The sequence below is a fragment of the Saccopteryx leptura genome, chromosome 2 (assembly GCF_036850995.1).
Source record: "Saccopteryx leptura isolate mSacLep1 chromosome 2, mSacLep1_pri_phased_curated, whole genome shotgun sequence".
In the NCBI taxonomy this organism is placed as follows: domain Eukaryota; kingdom Metazoa; phylum Chordata; class Mammalia; order Chiroptera; family Emballonuridae; genus Saccopteryx; species Saccopteryx leptura.
In genome coordinates this window covers 235,011,271-235,031,054 of record NC_089504.1, presented here as the reverse complement: position 1 = coordinate 235,031,054, position 19,784 = coordinate 235,011,271, and the positions used below count along the sequence as shown (strand labels likewise).

The window sequence follows — 19,784 nt, the reverse complement described above, 5'->3', positions numbered from 1 at the left end:
ATTATTATTATTCTAACATCTGGGCTGAGCTCCTGGACATTCTGAGGAAGGCATTCTTGCTCAGTTTGCTAGGAGACTGAAATGATCCCAGGTGGGCTATACCCATAGAGTTCCCCACCTGGCTGGTTGTCTGGGTAGCCTCTCTTGGTTCCATTGTTTTCCTTTTATAGATCAGAGGAGCCCCCTCACTAAGCGGCTTCATGGCTCAAAGATTATATACATGTCAATTCAGGACTCTAGCTTGCTTTTTTCCCCCCTCATGTCTGAGCACAAACCTTAACATCATTACTTGTTTTGAAGGGATGTTGGGCTGGCAGTTTAGAAAGGGCTCTGGTCTGGACAGTATAAGTGGTGCCTTTGCTTCTTGCAGCTGTGTGACTTTGGGCAAAGCACTGCCCCTCTCTGAGCCGCAAGTGTTTTCTTTGGGTGTGTTCTGCTCAGAGACTCTTGGGTTCAGAAATCAAGGGGAAACTGCCAGTCGCAGAATGGACTTAGGGTTTGTGAGCACAGATGTGGTTGTTTCCACGGGGACTGTCTTCTAGAGCCACATACGTAATTGAACCTTCTTGGTGGCCCCACTTTGCTAGGATACCAGGCCTACTGTGTGCATGCGGGTGGAAGAATGAGAAAGGGAAATTTTGTTTAAGTAGGTGGCTCTTAACCTCTGAAAATCTAATGGAAGTCATAGACCCAGGAAAATGCTCACATGTGGAATATTTGGCATACCACTTAAAACACTGTTCACAATCTATGAGCACCTCCTCCAGGAAGCCTTCCCTGGTCCCCATCCCATATTCCGGCATCCCCATGCCCTCCTCCTTTTACCCATACCCCTCAGAGAGGCTGTCATTACCTGTTCCTGCCTGTCTCCCCCACGGGAGGACAGGGGCCAAGTTAACTGTTCCCTTCATGCCCTGTACCTAGCGAGCCGGGTGTCAGCAGATATTTGCTAAAGGGAACTGGGGACTAGCTCCTGGCCACAGCAGAGGTGGCCTGGCCTTATTTCATGGGGCAGTGCCTGTTCAGTTTTGAGTGGGTTCAGAACCATGCTGCCTCAAATGCAAATGTACACGCTTCCCCACTTGTGGGGCGATGAATAGTTGTGAAGACGTGAAAGTCAACTGTAAGTGATTCTGCTGGCTGAGAGGGGCTGGGCTGGGGGAGAGGGGAGGACATTCAAGTGGCAGCATCACAAGGCCTCCTCTCTTTTCTTCTCACCCCCCTGCTGGTCCAGCTGGAGCAGAGTGAAGCCAAGTGTGAGGATGCCCTGAAGACCCAGAAGGTGCTGACTACGGACCTGGAGAGCATGCACAGCGAGCTGGAGAGCATGACCCGGAGCAAGAGCCTGGTACCTGTTCCTTTCTGAAGCTCTGGGGCCCAGGCCAGCACAGGCCTCTGAGATAGCGAGGCCTACTGTGTGCTCAGCATCATAAAAGGGAAAGGGGACTTATTGTGGACCTACTGGGTGGTCAACTGTCTGAAAGTGCAGGCATCCTACTATGAGCTGAGCATCATAAAGGTATAAGGGCATATATGTGGGTGAACTATGTATTCACTGCTGCAAGGGTAGGCAAAGAAACCTGCTGTGGACCTCACCTGTGTGCAGGACCGTGGGGATGCATCCAATATGAGCCTGTTGTTTGCTCAACATACTGAGTGGGGACGCAACTTTCTGTTGTGTGCTCAGAGCTTGCTCCCCACTGTAGGTGGTTCTCAGGCATCTGTTATAATCCTACTTGCACTCACCAGCATGAGAGGGGACTTGGTCATTATCGCCCAGCAACCTACTGTGGACCTACTATGTGCTCACCACTGAACAGGAACAAATGAACATATGTGTGGATCTGTTATGTTTGTGAAAATTGGGCATGGGTTTCTAAGTCCTTTGTCTAGGTGTATAGGGTTTGCTTAAATTTGCATTTTATGTGTAAAATGTGTAACTAGAGATTTGTAGACAAAAGCTCGTCTCAAGATCCCTACTCGCCCTTTGGTCCCAGATTTTAGTTGCCCTAGATTAAGAGGAATGTGTGTGTGTGTGTGTTCGCATGCACGCACACACACACGCCCAAGGCATGCATTGCCACACCCATGGCCACCTGTATGTGTGGACGGTCACTCACCTGACACACCTGTCAGCAAGCTCCCCTTTGTTGTTTACCAGTCCCCTCCCACCACCATTCTGCCTCCCCCGACCATTGTCTCACTTCCTGCCAGGTGGACGAGCAGCTGTACCGGCTGCAGTTTGAGAGAACAGACCTCCTGAAGCGCATTGATGAGGACCAGGAGGACCTGAATGACCTCATGCAGAAGCACAAGGACCTCATTGCCCAGGTAATAGCCTCAAGTGGAAGAAGGCTTGGTGGCCATGGCTGAGTTGGTGGGGTACGTGGAGAAAGTGATGTGTTTGGGTCACTCCCTGGTTTGGATGAAGCCAGAAGACAAGTAGCAGGCATGCTGGCAGGACAGGGAGAAGCAGAGGCTTTGGGGGGAGCTGGGGGATGTGGAGGGGACCCCTGGCTGATTTCTGATCTGCATAACTGACCTGATCTGCGTGACTTCACAACAGCTCCCTCCAGAAGAAGCATCTTCCCCATGGCCCGCCCCCAGCGAGACTCGTGGTAGAATACCTGCCAGGCTTCAGATGCATCCTACAGAGATTAGAGCTGAGGGAATTCCTGCTAAACAAGGAATAACAACAAAAAGAAATCAATTATGTTAACATGATAACAACCACCACAAAAATAGCCTATGCCATCTTCTGCATTTGTGAATCACACTTACTTCTGTTCAAAATGGAAGTTTATTTGTTCAGTTACAAAAACAGCATACTCATATGCCCATTGTAAATAACCTAAATGATAAATACACGTGGAAAATAGAAGTTGAGGGGCCCTCCTCCCCTCTGGCATCCCTCTCATAGGATATAATCAATCACATTTAACAGTTCAGTTCTACTTCTTTGAAGGAACTTGATTCTACATTGGCTCATTTATTCTCTGAACAAATCCTATGTTGAAGGGCTAAGCAAAGATGATCCACCCATTTAAAGAAGGGAGTTCTGAGGTGCAAAGAGGTCTGGGGCTTGCTAAGGCCAGCATCCAGGTCTGGAATCCTAGTTACCTGACATTCAGAATAGTTCTCTTCCCTCAGAATCTGGTACTAGAACTATGACCAGCCCGTTTCTGTCTGGACTCTCCAGGGTACATAATAAAGCCACAGACAGTTAGCCAAAGCTCTAGGCTTATATAATGGGGGTGTCCTGGTGACCACTGAGGTGAAAGATGTTGGGGGGATGTGAGAGGTACACTTTTGGAACCAGCTACTGTCTTAGAGTCTCTGAGAAATGCAGACATCTGTGGGTGGGGGGAGAAGAGATTGCCAGGGGCAGTTTCCCAGCAAAGCCTGTGGTCTCGAGGAGACTTTTTTTTTGTCTCACCAGTCTGCTGCGGACATTGGGCAGATCCAAGAACTGCAGCTGCAGCTGGAGGAAGCCATGAAGGAGAAGCACAAGCTTCAGGAACAAGTATGTGTTCAGCGCTGCCATGGTGTGGGGGGCAGAAGAAAGGGATTCCCTCTGGGACCTCACACTTTGGGTTCTGGAAACTGTCATTCATTCAGCCATTCATTCATTTACTCCACCTCAGCCTTGCACCAATTGAATGAATGGAGAGCAGTCTTAGCAGAGAGTTACACACACACACACACACACTCTCTCTCTCTCTCTCTCTCTCTCTCTCTCACCTGTGCCTGTTCAGCATCCACAGGTGCCCTTTGCAATGAGACTCATCAACATTTCAGTGAAGGCTTCTCCCTCTGAGGAATGGCTCCAAGGAAACGGGCTGCTCTGTGCAAGACAGGGTCATGTCCTGTGAAATTTTCCTTTGAATCACAGTCTCTCCAAACATCCCTGAAATTCCCTCATTAGCTGGTGGGTTGCTGTTATCCATGAAATTCTCAAAGCTCTTCCAGAACTGTCACCCATGCCTGTTCAGACTGACTGTCAGAGTGACCGAGTTTCAAGCAAATGTCGGTGGGCCTGAGTAACAAGTACAACAAAATATAGCAGCTGTGGCTGTTTTCCCGGTGCCAGTGATATACCAGGCGCTCATCTCCTGCAGTCCCCACACAAAAAAAGTGAAGAAATGAGGTTCAAGGGAGTGAACTGGCTTGCCCAGGCTCACCCCGCTGGAAAGTGGTGAAGCCAGGTTTGGGACTCATACAGGTGCTTGGCTCCCAAACCCACTTTGGTGTGTCTTTTGATGCTGTAGCTTGCTGCTCACAGACTGACTTTGCTTCCCTAGAAGAGCAGGGAAAGGAGGTAGGAGAAGCACTGATTAAAAGTCCTGTTTTGGATGCAGGAGGCCCAGGAAATGTCAACTCCCAGCATCTGAGTCCCAGTGGCTGGGTCACATATGAGGGTCCTTAGATTGGAACCAACAGTTCTTGCTTGTGCATTCAACATACAGCACCTGAGCTGAGAAGGGAGCCGTGTGAACAGGCCTGGGTTGGGTCCTCCATGTGTCTCCATTTCGTGACTCAGGTCCAGCAGGTGGCCAATGGACCCCTTGTGTCTGCCCCCAGCTGCAGGTGGCTCAGCTGCGCATCGCGTATCTGGAGCAGTCCACCGTGGATCGAGCCATCGTCAGCAGGCAGGAGGCGGTCATCTGTGACCTGAAGAACAAGACGGAGTTCCAGAAAGTGCAGATTAAGAGATTTGAGGTACTTGCTGATGTGTGAATATTGCTCAGGCGTAGAGCAGTGAGGCCTTTTTTGTAAGCTCTGTTCATCCTTCCACCATCCATCTATCCCCTCCTAGGTCTTTATCTGGATATATATTGCCCATCCATCTCTTGTGTAGGTCCTTTTCTCCCTCCTCCCCTCCTCTCTTCAACCACACTGTTCCACAGGCTACCTATCCGTTCAACCCACCCACCTCCATCCATTACCCCACTCCATATGCTATCATCGGTCCATCCATCATCCCCCCCCCCCCCCCGCTTCCTGTGTTCTGTTACCTTTCTTCATTCTTTCTTCTCTTCCTCTATTTTTTTATTCAGACCTTGACCCTGTCTGTCTTTTTACCCATCAGTCTAGTTATGCCGTCTCCATCTATTCACTCATCCACTTACGTGCCCAACATTCATCTTCGGCAGTAGTTTATTCTGCACCTAGACCATGTGCTAGGCTGTTTTAGATGTATGAAACAGAACAGATCCTGCTTTACAGACCACAGAGCTTTGTATATGTGGGTAAGATATGTACATAAATAACCATAATATGGAGAAAGAGCTGTGAGGTTTGGAGGACAGAGGTCCTTTCAGGCTGGGGAATCGGGGAGGCTTCCAAGAGGAGGTGGCATTGATGCTGGACCTTGAAGGACAGGTAAGACTTAGATAGACTGAACTGGAGTTCAATTATTTTATTCACATTTAGCTCTTTAGGCCAATGACACGAGACATTTACAGAGGATATTATCATTGTGAAAATCTTTCCACATCAGCTGTTCTAACTTGACAGTTACCGTGGGCCCATGGGGCAGGTAGGATAGAATGAGATGACCCCAGAGAGGTCAAGTGATTTATTCAAGATAAAGCCAGGTAGTGTCAGTTACAGGAGTAGACACCCGGACCTTCATCCTGGCCCTGGGCTTTACTTTCTCTGCAACCAGCTGGCTCACCCTCTATATGACAGTGGGTCTGGACAAGGAGTCTGGCTACACTCCTCATTCTGAAACATTTCCTCTCAATCCCTTCATGGGCACTCGGTCTCTAAGAATTCTGTGGGGGAGGAAGAACAAAGAAAAATTCTTCTTTGTCTTGACCTCCATGATTCTCAGAATCTCTCAGGGTATCCCTCAAGGCATAATTGTCTCTGCATATCACCTCAAAACTTTGACCTGCTATATATTAAATAATTAAATACATAATGTTCGGCTATATCATGCATCTTTTTTTTTTCACTCTTTTTCTAGCCTGGTCAAGTGATAGTGGAAAAGAAAACTCTGATAGAATAACTTTAAATGGCAGATTCTATCTCAGAATTCACTTTTCTCCCTCTGCCTTCATTATTTAAATTTAGTAGAATCCCAGGTTCTTGAGGTGGGGTGCCTCAGGGACACAGTTTGAGAACTACTTCACTTTCTTACAACCCACCTGCCACTGTCAAAAATGTTGGTAAATGTTTGAAAGGCAAAGGAGACCTGAATAATAAAGCTCTTCTTCCATCTCTGATCCGGAAAGGGGTTCAGAGCCCTCAGCAAGGGCCTGAAATATTCATGTGGGCTTCGTTTTATGTCAACACTTGAGTATTTGCCCATCAGAATTATTTGGTTCCAGGCTTGTTGGCCAACTAATGAATTCTGCAGAACAGCCCTATGGGTTTGTTTTCTGTAGCATTGGTGATGCCCATAGCTCTTTTCTCTCTATTGTTTCATTGTGTCCCGGTGGATCCCCCCCCCCCCACCCCAGAACGGAAACATGCCATAAAAGATCAGAGCAGTGGCTCATGGGAGATTTTCTACTCAAACCTCCTTGTTTTACAAATTGGGAAACCAAAACCTGTGTTGGGGAAGCATTTGTTTCCAGCATAGAACTCTTCACTGACAATTCCACCTACCAAAGCTTGAGATGAGTGAAGGCTGCTATAAATATGAATCATTCCCAGCCCTTATCCAGATGTCCCATGTGCCAGACACTGAGCTAAGCCTTCTGCATAACTGAATGGGCTCAGTCCCGACAATGTCCCTGGGACGTAGGCGCTCAATCATGCCCGTCTCTCAGAGGGGTTCCATAACCTGCCCAGGGTCGCACAGTCAGGAAGAGGTAGAGCCAGGATTTTAACCCAGAGCCTATTCAGAGGCAGGGTTCTCAACAGTAATACTACACTGCTTCTCAGAATAGAAGTTATTATTTCCTAGATATTTAATGTAAATTCATTTTTGTATCAAAAATTAGAATAATTAGCCTGATGATGAAAAACACACAGAGACTCAGCAAAAGATTTCTCTTCCTGGAGCCCCCTGGCCTCTAACTCTAAGGTGGCCATCTGCTCTCCGACCACCTGCAGGTCCTGGTGATCCGGCTTCGGGACAGCCTGATCAAGATGGGTGAGGAGCTCTCGCAGGCGGCCATGGCCGAGTCCCAGCAGCGGGAAAGTAGCCAGTATTACCAGCGGCGCCTGGAGGAGCTGAAGGCAGACATGGAAGAGCTGGCAGAGCGAGAGGCGGAGGCCAGCCGGAGGTGCATGGAGCTGGTGAGTGCTGCCCCAGTGCTCTTCCTCGCACGATCAACGGGTTGAGACTGGGGAAAGGCAAGTTGCCGCGGCTCCTGTGTAAAACGGAAGACACAGGAAGACACAGGAAGCAGGGAGAAACCGGTAGGGGAGGAGCAGGCAAAGAGACGATGTTGCCACTGGCTGCAAGGTTTGGGGGTGGGCCCAACGTGGACCAATGGCACTCACTCTTGGATGGTCTCACAGCTGCTTTATGGCTCAGACTCCCGGTCCAGCCTCACACATTCCACTCCACTGGCAGGGAGGCCTCATGTGAAGAAGGAATCAATGTTTGTTAAACTTTTACCTTGCATAGGTCTACCTTGCATAAGTCTTCACATCCATAATATGTAATCACTGGGACACTGTGAAGTCAGAATTATTATCCCATTTTACAGATAAGGAAACTAAGGCTTCAAAGAGGTGAGATAACTTGTGTCCAATCACACCTAGTGAATGTCAGTGCTTTTTCTGGACTTTTAATAGCAACAACAAATATAAAAGATAAAAAGGATAATGTTAAAGCCACTTTTTGTTAAGCAGTTGCAATAGGCCAGGTTCCAGGCTGAACATTTGCCGTTTAAAATCTTCCTGTCAGGAATGTGAGGTAGGTACTAGTCTTATCTCCACTTTACAGATAGGGAAACTGAGGCACGGGGACACCAACATTGCCAGATTGAGGCTCAGAATGGTGCAGTCACTAGCCCGTGGCTACATGCCAGTAAGAATTTGAATACAGGTCTGTCCAACTCTGTAGTCTCTGGTTTTATTCACTGAGCCATGCTTCGCTCCCTGGTGTGGTCCAAAGAACACTGTAAAACTTGTTTCCTGCCCAATGGGAAAGTTTCTTTGTTCAGTGTATTTTTCTAAGAACAGTTTCCTGCAGAGATCACAGAACATCTGAGAGAGCTTGCTCCTTTTCCCCACGAGGCTAAATAGCCCTAAGACTCCAGGATTTTGCTTCTCTAACTCAGGAGGCATCTGGCCCCCCCTGGCCCCCCACCATAGAACCATTGCTGGGAGGACCCACAGCATTCCAAGGCTTGGCCCAGAGGTCTCTAGGTCACAGGCATTAACTCCCTCCTGCTCTGTCCACTCTGATTTTGTGACAGGTCTCCCCAAATTGTCCTGCAGCAGGTATATTTCTCTGGCCATTGCCCCCTGTGATCAATGTCATTCCCATCAGCTTTGCCCTTGACAAGCCAGCAGGCTGGCTGTTGTGTGGGATGCGGTGAGGATCCACACAGAGAGGAGGTTCCCAGACAAAGTCCAAGCCCTTGCCTGGCAGCTCCTCCGCCCTGTAGCCCTGGGAGAGAGAGGCTCTTTCCTCCAATTGACAGGATAACTTCCTCATTAACCAGCCCTGCTTCTTGGCAGCTGAGCTCCCCTCCTCCAGCTCCGGCTCCGAGCGAGAGAACATCTGCAATCCTCCTCCTCTGATGTCTTCTTTAACCAGCCGGACACCCAGGCATTCTGGCTAGATCGAAATGGGTTTATCCCTCCTTTACTCTTTTTTCTCTCTCTTCTCTCTCCTGTGCTTCCCTCTCTGCTCACTTTCCTCTTCCTATGCCCTTTCCCAGGGACACATTAAGATCTTTCAAGGCCCTAAAATAATGAAAAGATTGTAGTGAAGCCCCTATATGTGAATCAAAATAGAAATGCCACAAAATTGTAAAACACAAAGCTTGCATACATGCTGAAATTAGACCTGCATCCTTCTCTGTTTTCTGACTGCAAGATTCTGGGTAAATTTTCCAAGATTGAACTTTTTATTTTGGTGTGTTTGTGGTTGGAAAGTGTATTTGTTTTCTAGGGCTGTCTTAAGAAAATACCAAAAAATGGGTAGCTTTAGACAATAGAAATTGATTCACAGTTCAGAAGGCCAGAAATCTGAAATCAAGGTGTCAGGGGGGCTGTGCTCCCTCTGAAGGTTCAAGGGTGGATGCTTCCTGCTGTTCCAGTTTCTGGGGGCTCTATGTGTTCTTATAGCTGCATCACGGTAATCTCTGTCTTTGTCTTCACATGGTCATGGGTTCTCTCTGAACGCATGTCTTAAATATCCCTCTGCCTTTTCTTATAAAGGCAGCTGTGATTGGACTTAAGGCCCACCCTAAGTGCAGCTTGATTTCGAGCTCTCTTTCTTAATTTTATCAGTAGACCCTTTTTCTGAGTAAGGTTACACTGACAGATTCTGGTGGATATAACCTTTGAGGGAACCACTGCAGGAGAGGGTTGCATGTTCCTGCTTTGCTCGTAGTCTACAGTGATCCCACACAGCTTTTTGTTTCCTTATGAGTCTATGGGTGAGCAAGGTTCAAAGGGGAAATGGCAGGCTGGCAGACCCTTCCTGATAGTGGATGTCCCACACTTACCAACCTACTTGCCTTTAAGTGTGTCCCTGGCCTTTGGGACCTGGGATGTTTCACTGGGAGATGTTTCACCATACTTTCTTACATCATTCATTTATTCATTCAACATATATTTACTCAACACCAACTATGGGCATGGCACAGGGATGGGTGTTGGTGGGGACAGGCAAGGGATCATAGGTCCCTGCTTTGTAGAAGCTGACAAGGTAGACAAAACCCAGATCCATGGGAGAGGTCAGTGAGCACTATCATTTTAAGATGAACCCTGTGGCTGAGGCCTCTCCCATTGGCATGGCTTCCTGGAATGTTCCCAGGCTTCTCAGGAGATGCCCTCTCATCTGTCCAGATCCATGCCCACTGTGCCTTTGTGCCTTCCTTCATCCCCTTTCGGCTAGCCGGGGGGGGGGGGGCTGTGGGGGAGAGCAGTGGCTGCTCCATGTGTTCTCTTTAAACTTCACCAAAAGCCTGCAAAGCAGCCGGGGTTCTGGTTCTTTCATTCATGCACTATGTCTGTATCCCTAGTTTTTACTGTGGGCCAAGCCTCATGCTAGATGTTGGGGATCCAGTGGGGACCAAGACACACTCTTGCCTTCACGTTGCTCACAGTGAATGGAGACATATGGCTAAGGCCATTGCTTGTGTATTTTATGCATTCCTCTGTAAGGGACACTTAGAGCTTTCGCCGGCAATATGAGGTGTCTGTGTGCTGGCATTTTGGGGATCATGCCTCCTGTCACCACCACAAATCATTTCTTTCTATAAAGCATTGCCTACCTTATTTTCTGCTTATGAAATTCAAATCTTCCTGGGAGGAATAGAATCAATTTTCTAACTCCCCAGTCTAAGCATTCATTCATTCATTCCCTGGACAAATATTTATTGAGTCTCTCTGCTCTGGCCCTTAGCAGGTGTTGTTTTATTTTATTTATTTATTTATTTATTTATTTATTTATTTATTTATTTATTTATTTATTTTTATTGACTCCAGAGTGAGAAGAAGGGAGAGAGAGAGAGAGAAACATAGACTCCTTACTCCACCTATTTATGCATTCATTGGTTGACTCTTTTTTTTTTTTTTCTTCTAGCAGTATAACTGTTATTTCAGGAAAATGAAACCAAGACAAAGGGAGCAAACTTTTCTGTTACTTAACACATTTCTGTTATGTCAAGTCTAGGCTTAAGCCCCACTGGTCCTGTTCAACTTTTTCATTCTGTTGCCAGGAAGGTTGTCTTAAGTTCTTTCTTATCCACATACTTTATTTCTTTGACATGTGATATGTCACATTCTTTGCTGCCTCTGCAGTAATCTCCTTGTGGAATTCTTTGAGAACTTCCAACTGACCGGGTCTGATGTAGATGTGTGACCGGATCTTGGTGATGGCTTCTACAGCCTCCTCTGGGCTACAGTTGTACACCTGAATCAGACACGCTGCCACCATAGTGGCACTCCTGGAGCGCCCAGCCTTACAATGCACGTAGACACTCTGGCCCAGTGACTGGTACTTGAGAGCAAACTGAACTCCTTTCTGGAGGTAAGCCAAGGTCGGGATTCCAGTCCTGTCTATTGTGCTGAGTCGCAGCCGCTCAATTTCTAGTTTCCTCCACTCCGTTGTGGAGTGGCACAGGAATCGGGTTCCATACTTCTCGTTCATGGTGATGAGCCCGCGCACGTTCTCTACCTCTACCAGCTGGCGCATCATGCTCCGCAGCGGCAGCGCGCCCAGCAGCACCCTGCGGTCGATGCGGTGGTACCAGTCGCGGTGCGCGGGGCCCTGCACCTTCCCGCGGAAGAGCGTGTACAGCAGCGTCGGGTAGAAGAGCTCCCGGGCCAGGCCGGTCTCCAGCAACGTGCTGGCCGCCATGCCACCCCACGCAGCCTGGCGCAGCCGCGGCCAGTTCGCCGCTGGGTTCACGGGCGGTGGCCGCGAGGAGAGCCAGGAGGGCGATGAGGACTGGGGCTGCGAGGCCGCGGATGCCTCCCACGAAGGCGACGTGGTCGGCGCAGGCCCCACAGGCGCCGAGACCTCCGGCCTGGCCCCCGGGGATCCCCGCGCCGCACACGGAGGATCCCCCATTGGTTGACTCTTGTATGTGCCCTGACTGGGGATGGACCTGCAACCTTAAAGATTTGGGATGATGCACTAACCAACTGAGCTACCCAATCAGGACCCCCAGATGTTGTCTTCTTTCACACTTAGGTAAACTGCAGCAGGTGGAGAGTGTGGAGCTGGGGACTTGTGAGGTGCCTTACTCAGGGCTGCAGAGCGGGGAGTAGCAGAGCTGGGGTTGGCAGACCTGTGCGTCCCACTCTAAAGTTATCCCTGTGTATCTAATTCTGCCCTTTCAACCCAATGCTAATGAAAAATGGCTCTACTGTGAGAGACTAAAAAAAAAAAAAAATTAATAAATAAATTAAATAAAAGGGTCCCGCACTCAGCCCTGGTGAGAAGCAGGAAGGATGTTGATGGATCTTCCCTCTGTGGTCCTTTCCGCCTGTCCCCAGCCTGTACCATTTGTCACTGTTGGTGTTGGTTTAAAGGCTGCGAGTTGTTTCATGTGAATGATTTACACCCGTAGCCGGTGCACCGGCACGTCCAGATCAGGATCAATTATCCCGCCGATGGAACTTCTCTTCCCCAAGAAAAGAAAAATGAGGTTTTGCCATTAATTTTAGTAAATGTACTATTCCTGGCGACTCTAGGAGCCATTATGGAGAAGAGAATATTTTGGCTCTAAATCATTCAAGTCCTTTTGTCACTTGGGCGATGAGACAGCGCATCTGTGGATTTATATCCTGTTGTTTTGCAATAGCTACAAAACCTGATGGAAAGCACCGTGGTCCACCTGGGTGTCCAGGGGAAGTCAAGGACAGCTGGAAGAGCCTAAGGTGGCAAGAAGGCCTGCCCTCTGCCTGCTTTTGGCCGATGCACTTGTTTTGGAGGCTGTACCTGTTGAGTTTACCCTTTATTATCTTGGCCTGACTTTTTTCTCAACTTTTTTCTAAGCCAGATGCCCTTTTCATAAGCTTCCCAAGTCTTGAAAAACTTTGATGGCACTTCTGCTCTCATCCTGGTCCTGTGCCTGATGTTTTGGGAGATGCGGGCATTAATGGACAAGGGACTGTGCCCTTGGAGGGCTCGAGATTGAGAGAAGGAGACGCACGTGTCCCTAAATGATTCTGGCACAAGATAAGATGTGAGGGTAAGGAAAGAAGAGGCTTGGGACAACCAGGAAACCTGGAGAAGATTGCCTAAGGATGTATCATTTGATTTTCTCATATGATGAAGCAAAATTGACTGGCAGCTTTAGGGGAAGATTCATCTGATCATGTTCATTGTGACTTCCTTACACTTGCATTCAGCAAATGTCTAGTGAATGCCGATTGTGTGTCAGGCAATGTCCAGGTCTCCAGAAAGTCAGAGATCAACCGTATGTAAGAATAGAAACCCAGACTCGACCTCCTCCTCCTCCCTTTCGTCTCCTCCTCTTTTCTCGTTGCAGCTTTCTTACTGAATGCCAACTGCATAATCTCCTCACCACCACCCTTGCCCTATTCTTTGCTTTACTTCTCACTCATCTAGGTTTGAACTGTTTTGATTCATGTTGGGAGAAAGATGTACATTAGTTTCTTAGGGCTGCTGTAAAAATTACCTAAAACTGGTCGTCTTAAAGCAACATAAATTGATTCTTTCACAGTTCTGGAGGCCATAATCTGACATCAAGATGTTGGCAAGACCACACTCCCTCTGAAGGCTCCAGGGGAGAATCCTTCCTTTCTCTTCTGATGGCTTTTGATGTTCTTGGCTGTGGCAACCTGACTTTAATTTCTGCCTCTGTGTTCACATGGCCTTCTCTCCTCTGTCTCTGATCCTCTCCTCTTCTTATAAGAACACTGGTCATTGAATTTAGAGCCACTCTAATTCATTATGACCTCATCTTAACTAATTATATCTGTAAAGACCCAATTTCTATGAAGGTCATATTCTGAGTTTCCAAGTGGCATGAATTTTAGGGGGAGGCTCTTCAGCTCACTACAGGGTGTTAGAGCACTGGACCTGGAGTCTGATACCCTGGGAAGCTAAGTTAACATTTCAGAACCTCAGTTTTCCCCTCTGTAAAACGGGGGGGGGGGTATAGTGCAGCCAATCTCATTGGGAGTCTGTGAGGATTACATAAGATGATGTATATAAAAGTGTCAATGATAGTGTATAATAGGTGCTTAATAGATGCTACTTTTCTTTCTCCTTTCTTCTTGCTCCTTCTCTGACTTTCTGTTTAAACTTCATCATAAATCTGCCAGCATCACATCCATATCCCATCCCATGCCCATAAACGGCTGATAAATGTTGATTTGTTCATCACTCGCTGTTGCTGGGCACTAAGTAAAGTACTTTGCATGAGCCTCTCATTTAAGCCTCGCCCTTGGAGGTAACTGTCACTATTTTACTAATAAAGAACATAAAAGCTGGAGAGCTGAAGCAACTCCTTCTAAGTCACATTCCAGGCAAGGGGCTGAGTTGGAATTTGAATCTGACTGATTCAATTCAGAACCAGGTCTGATTGATTCAAACCTACTGTGTTACTCATGAGTTTTAGACACATAGCATTACTCATTCAAGTACACTTCTTAATAAGTGAGTCATAAAAATGAATATTGCTTTTGATTCTGTGACCTAGGGTTTTCAACCTTGGCATTATTAACATTTTGGATTGGATAATAGTCTGTCATGGGGCTGTCCTGTGCCTTGTAGAATATTTAGCAGCATCCCTGGTCTCTACTCACTAGATGCAAGTAGCCCCACAATGTATCACAATCAAAAATATCTCCAGACATTGTCAGATGGTCCTAAAATCACCCCCTGTTCAGAATCACTGCTCTGATGTCATCCTAATGATGATCCTTAAGGTAACACCTGTGGTGCTCCCCATTGTACAGGTATCAAACTGAGGCTGAGAGGGGTGACTTGATGTGCCCAAGGTCACAGAAAAACTGGGGGGTGGGCCATGAAGAAGGGAGAAATTGGAGCTCTTGTTCCTACACACAAAGGAGAAAGACAATAGAAGTTCCAGCAAAACTCTATCCCAACCTTTCGAAGACCCACAGGCAATTTCACAGCAGAATCTAATTCTGAGTGGAATCGAAGGCCTTGCTGCAAACTGTGTACTTTTAATAATGTTTAAATAAAACATGGGAGCATGGGTGTGATCTCCTCCCTGAGCCTGGCTTGTCAGCTGCCCGGGCAAAGTCATAAATAGTTAATAGACAACCACTTATGGCTCTACTTCTGTTAAAGCCAGCATCTATTATATATGATCCATGAATTATTTATTTGCTGTTACTTTGGGGTATATTTTCTACCTTCTGGGGGAAACAATGAAAAAAAAACGTGAGGCCTGAAACCGATGAGGGGCTAGCTATGAAGGCCTTTTCTGCCTTCTGTGTTAGTGAATGTCCCTTGTAAGGACAAAGCCTCCCACTGATGCAATTGAGAGGTTATACAGTGAATTTGGGTCTGAGAGTGCTCTGACAGGCCTCCAGGAGAAAAGCTTGGGGCAGTGGTACCCTAGGAAGTGGTTAGCAACCAGCTCTCCAGGATAGGCAGAGTCTTGGCTCTGTGTCTGCCCATCTCTGTGGTGTAAATCCTTCCCTTTGAGCTGATTTCAAGCTAACAATATGATGTCAATGAATGTGGATTTGGGACGCTAGGTGCTGTAGCACACCATTAAACAGTCATGTGACCCTTGACGGGAATGTGTTTGGATTCTGAGAAATGCGTCGTTAGGCAATTTTGTTCTTGTGTGAATATCCTAGAGTGAGTGCACTTACACCAACCTAGGAGGTCTAGCCTACTACACACCTAGACCACAAGCCGGTCACAGCATGTTACTGTACAAAACAACACGAGATTAAATTAAGCACAAGCAAAAATGATGCGATTAAGAGACGCAGTAAACGTGAGATTTATGAAGCTGAAATTGGTATTAACATGGCGTACTGTTTTATAGCAAACCTTTTTTTTTAAATAAGTAAAAAGGGTGTATCTAAAATAATGATAAAAAGTATAGTATAGTGAACATTCATTATTATCAAGTATTATGTACTGTATCTAATTGATTGTGCTATACTTGTTTACACCAGCATCACCACAAAAGTGTGAGCAATTTATTATGCTGCAATGTTAAGATGTCTGTGGACATCACTAGGTGCTAGTAATTTTTCCATTTCTTTATAATCTTATGGGACCACTGTCATATACGCGGTCCATCAGTGACTGAACGGTCGTTATGTGATGCATGTTGACTGTACAAATAGGAAAGACCTAACTTCAAAAGCATAGATAACAGTAAAAATGTTAGTGAAATCATTAGAAAGCAGTGTGTTTGGAGTATGTGTTACCATTGCTTTTCATAAGATTTATTTAATTTTAAGTTTATACCACTTAATTTTTAATAATAGCTATGTTTAACAGCTGGCTGTGAAATTCTTGAAAATTTAGCTATTAACTCTTTTTGTTTTTTAATTTTTATTTTAGTGAGAGGAGGGGAGGCAGAGAGACAGATTCCCACATCCACCCCAACTGGGATCCACCTGGCAAGCCCACTAGGGAGCAATGCTCCACCCATTTGAGGCCATTGCTCTGTTGCAACCAGAGCCATTTATTAGCAGCTGAGTCAAGGCCATGGAGCCATCCTCAGTGCCTGGGGCCACCTTGCTCGAACCATTTGAGCCATGACTGTGAGAAGGGAAGAGAGTTGGGGGACAAGGTGTGGAGAAGCAGATGGTTGCTTCTCCTCTGTGCCCTGACTGGGAATCGAACCTGGGACATCCACACATGGGTCCGACGCTCTACCACTGAGCCAACCAGCCAGGGCCAGCCTCAGCTCTTGCAAGCTGGTATGAGCCGGTTCTCCCACACCACTGTTTGGTGTCTCTTTGGGGTGGGGTCACCATTCCCTGGTTAGGAGGCCTTGGAAGGAGCAGAAGTGTTGCGTCAAAAGACTCTTAAGGGCCTGACCTGTGGTGGCGCAGTGGATAAAGCGTTGACCTGGAAATGCTGAGGTTGCCGGTTCAAACCTCTGGGCTTGCCTGGTCAAGGCACATATGGGAGTTGATGCTTCCGGCTCCTCCCCCCTTCTCTCTCTCTGTCTCTCTTTCCTTTCTCTCTGTCTCTCTTTCCTCTCTCTCTCTCTCTGTTTCTCTCTCTCTCTCTCTCTCTCCTCTCTAAAAATGAATAAATAAAAAAAATTTTTTAAAAAAAGGCTCTTAAGTCAAATCTCATGGCTCACTGACTGTATTATGTAAACAAAATTACATCACCATCAGAACTCGGTCCTCTGGAGGACATTCTTTCAACTTGTGTGTAAATTGGATATGATCACATCTACTCAAAAAAAAAAAAGGAAGAAAGAAGGAATTCATGAGGTGCTTCTAGCTGTGTCTGTCACATGACTACCCCGGAGGGCAAGCAGGCTCCTTCATCTTCCCCTCCTGTCCACTTTCTCCTATCTTCTGAGAATCCAGCCCCTCCTGCTAAGGGTCTTTGAAAGCCCAAAGCCAGATTATGCTTAATTTTCATGTTTGTTGTTGTTCTTTCTTATTCTGTTTTCCTGACCACCTACAGGCCCCTGTTTGCAAGCTCTAGGTCAGTGCACACTACCTCCCACCGCTTAGCTGGGCATCCACCAAACCCGGGTCAAATGGGTTCATTTTGAAAACTGCTCTGTCTTCTCCTGCAAGTGGCTCTGAACTTCAGAGCATAGAGACGAATTATTTTGGCTGGGAACTGAAGTATTTAAAAAGGCATTCCAGATGAAGGGCACGTGGGGCCATGAGCAGGGGTGTAAATAACACCTTTATGGCTCTCCTGACAGGGCGATAGTTCTCCTAATTACCGCTTCGTTATCTCAGTGTGATCCAAACGGCCCAACACATTTATAAACTCCCCCGTTCACAGACTGCTTTCGCTCCCCGCCCTTAATGGCCTCCGCATTCTCAGAGAGCTGACAGTGGAAAACCTGGGTGTTTATATCATGTTCTCCCGCCTACAGGCACCATGGTGTCCTGCTTGTCCCCCCACAAAGGTTTCTGTACAAACAAATGAACAAACATTTGATCTTGGAAGGGACTTAGGACCCGGTGCTGCCGGCCCCAGACGCGTTTTCTGAAACGGAACCCTTCCACGCTGTCTTGGCCCCAAATGGTGATTGTGCCTGTCTCAATTCAAGAGGTGCTATCATCTAATGAAATGAGTTTCTTTGCGTTTGCCTCCAAAATGAGATATCTTGATAATAAAATCTATTCCTGAAAGCCTACCTAGGAATAATTGGGTCTATTACTCCCCGATGTGTGGCATGGTTTCTGCACTGAGCACAGGCCCTTCTGTAATTAATCAGAATCTCAAGTTGTTAATACCAATTACAAATAATGTGCAGAGTCTCGAGATGGCAAACAGAAGAGCAGATACTAATCTTGTCCCCTGAGACTTCATCAATTGAACTTTCGTCACTTTAGGCTTCCTGGGAATTAGAGTAACTTAACTCCGCCAAGTTGATTACTTACAAAAAGGGAAGGGGGGTGGGGCGGGGAGATAGTGATTGAAAGTTGCAGGTGTACATGAAATTATTCAAATAAATCCATCACATTGTTTAGATGAGATTGTGCTTCACTTAATTGCATGTCAGAGAGGCGTAGGGAGGTTAATCTCCACAATTGAAAACAGGATCATGTCACAGTTGGATGTCTCCAGAAGACAGCGGTCCAGAGGAAATCTAAGGGGCCCCAAATCAGATTCTTAACTGTTTAAATTCATTTCCTAACTGTAATTTGGTTTGAGGAGTACTTCATCTCTTTTTGGTGCTTTATGTTGCTGTTGTTTTCTTAGAAACAATAAGGGAGAAGGACACCTGAGACACCTTGAGGCTAGACCAAGCAGTGGGAAAGGAGAATGGTTTTTACTGGCAGAATTGGCTGGTTTGGAATTACAAGTGCACGCAGCGGGGAAAGGAGGAGTGAGCTGGTTTAAGTTATGGCTCTTTTGGTCGCAAATGATAGAAATGAGACCCAAATCGGTTTAAACAAAAGGGAATTTATCATCGGTTCCTTTAATAATAAAAAAAAATGTCTAGTGACCTCTTGTTTTGGGCCCAGTGGAATTCAGGGGCTCAAATGATGTCAATAGGCTGAATCCAGTGTGCTGGGGCTCGCCAGAGCTAACTGTGCGCATCTCTGTGCATTCAAGGACGTCACGTGGGTAGATTGACAGTAGCCAGTAAGGGGGAAGCTATACAACGGAACCTGGAAAGTACTACAAAGCAGGGCTTTGCTTCTACTTCCAGAGGCAGTTTTAAGTATTTGCCAGCATACCACTGGATGACTCCCTCTTTCCATCTCCATTCTCAGGTAGGAGTTCCCTTCCCAGTGGTCACAGTGAGGCTGAAAAATGACCAATTTGTCAACCTCAGTGATCAGAAGGTCCCTAGGACCCCAAATAGCTCTAACAAAGGTCCAGAAATGGAATCTCGCTAATGTTGATTGGCCTGATTTGGGTTCCATGCCCATCCTTAAACCAAGCACTGGTGCCAGAAGGATGCATTCTCAGACAGGACAGTTCTGGGATCCATGCTCAGGCCTGGATTCGGGAGTAGAGTCAGCCCCATTCTGTTCATATGGCTGCAGAGGAGGGGAAGGAGAGTTCCCCCAGGGAAAACTGGAAAGCAGGTGCCAGAAAGGGAAGTGGATTCCAGAGAGGTGAGCCCCTCCAGTGGCCCCTCCAGTGGCCCCTCCAATGGCCCCTCCATTGGCTCTTCCAGTGGCCCCTCCAGTGGTCCCTCCAATGGTCCCTCAATGGTTCCTCCAGTGGCCCCTCCATTGGCCCCTCCAGTGGCCCTTCCAGTGGCCCCTCCAATTGTCCCTCCAATGGCCCCTCAATGGTCCCTCCAGTGGCCCCTCCAGTGGCCCCTCCATTGGCCCTTCCAGTGGCCCCTCCAATGGCCCCTCAATGGTCCCTCCAGTGGCCCCTCCAGTGGCCCCTCCAGTGGCCCTTCCAGTGGCCCCTCCAATGGTCCCTCCAATGGCCCCTCAATGGCCCCTCTAGTGGCCCCTCCAGTGGCCCCTCCAGTGGCCCCTCTAATGGCCACTGCGGAGTC

The 19,784-nt window shown here is 47.3% G+C and overlaps 1 protein-coding gene and 1 pseudogene across 1 annotated transcript in view; one reads left to right on the top strand and one right to left on the bottom strand.

Moving 5' to 3' along the window:
- MYO18B (myosin XVIIIB) overlaps positions 1 to 19,784 on the top strand; it is a 232,770-nt gene that overhangs the window by 159,700 nt on the left and 53,286 nt on the right. Inside the window, exons 35-39 of the mRNA XM_066370610.1 lie at positions 1,235 to 1,348; positions 2,215 to 2,331; positions 3,440 to 3,523; positions 4,582 to 4,719; positions 7,066 to 7,251. Coding sequence (XP_066226707.1) covers positions 1,235 to 1,348; positions 2,215 to 2,331; positions 3,440 to 3,523; positions 4,582 to 4,719; positions 7,066 to 7,251 — 639 coding nt within the window. The remainder of the gene's footprint in view (positions 1 to 1,234; positions 1,349 to 2,214; positions 2,332 to 3,439; positions 3,524 to 4,581; positions 4,720 to 7,065; positions 7,252 to 19,784) is intronic.
- Positions 10,801 to 11,524, bottom strand: LOC136393348 (phosphatidylglycerophosphatase and protein-tyrosine phosphatase 1 pseudogene; annotated as a pseudogene).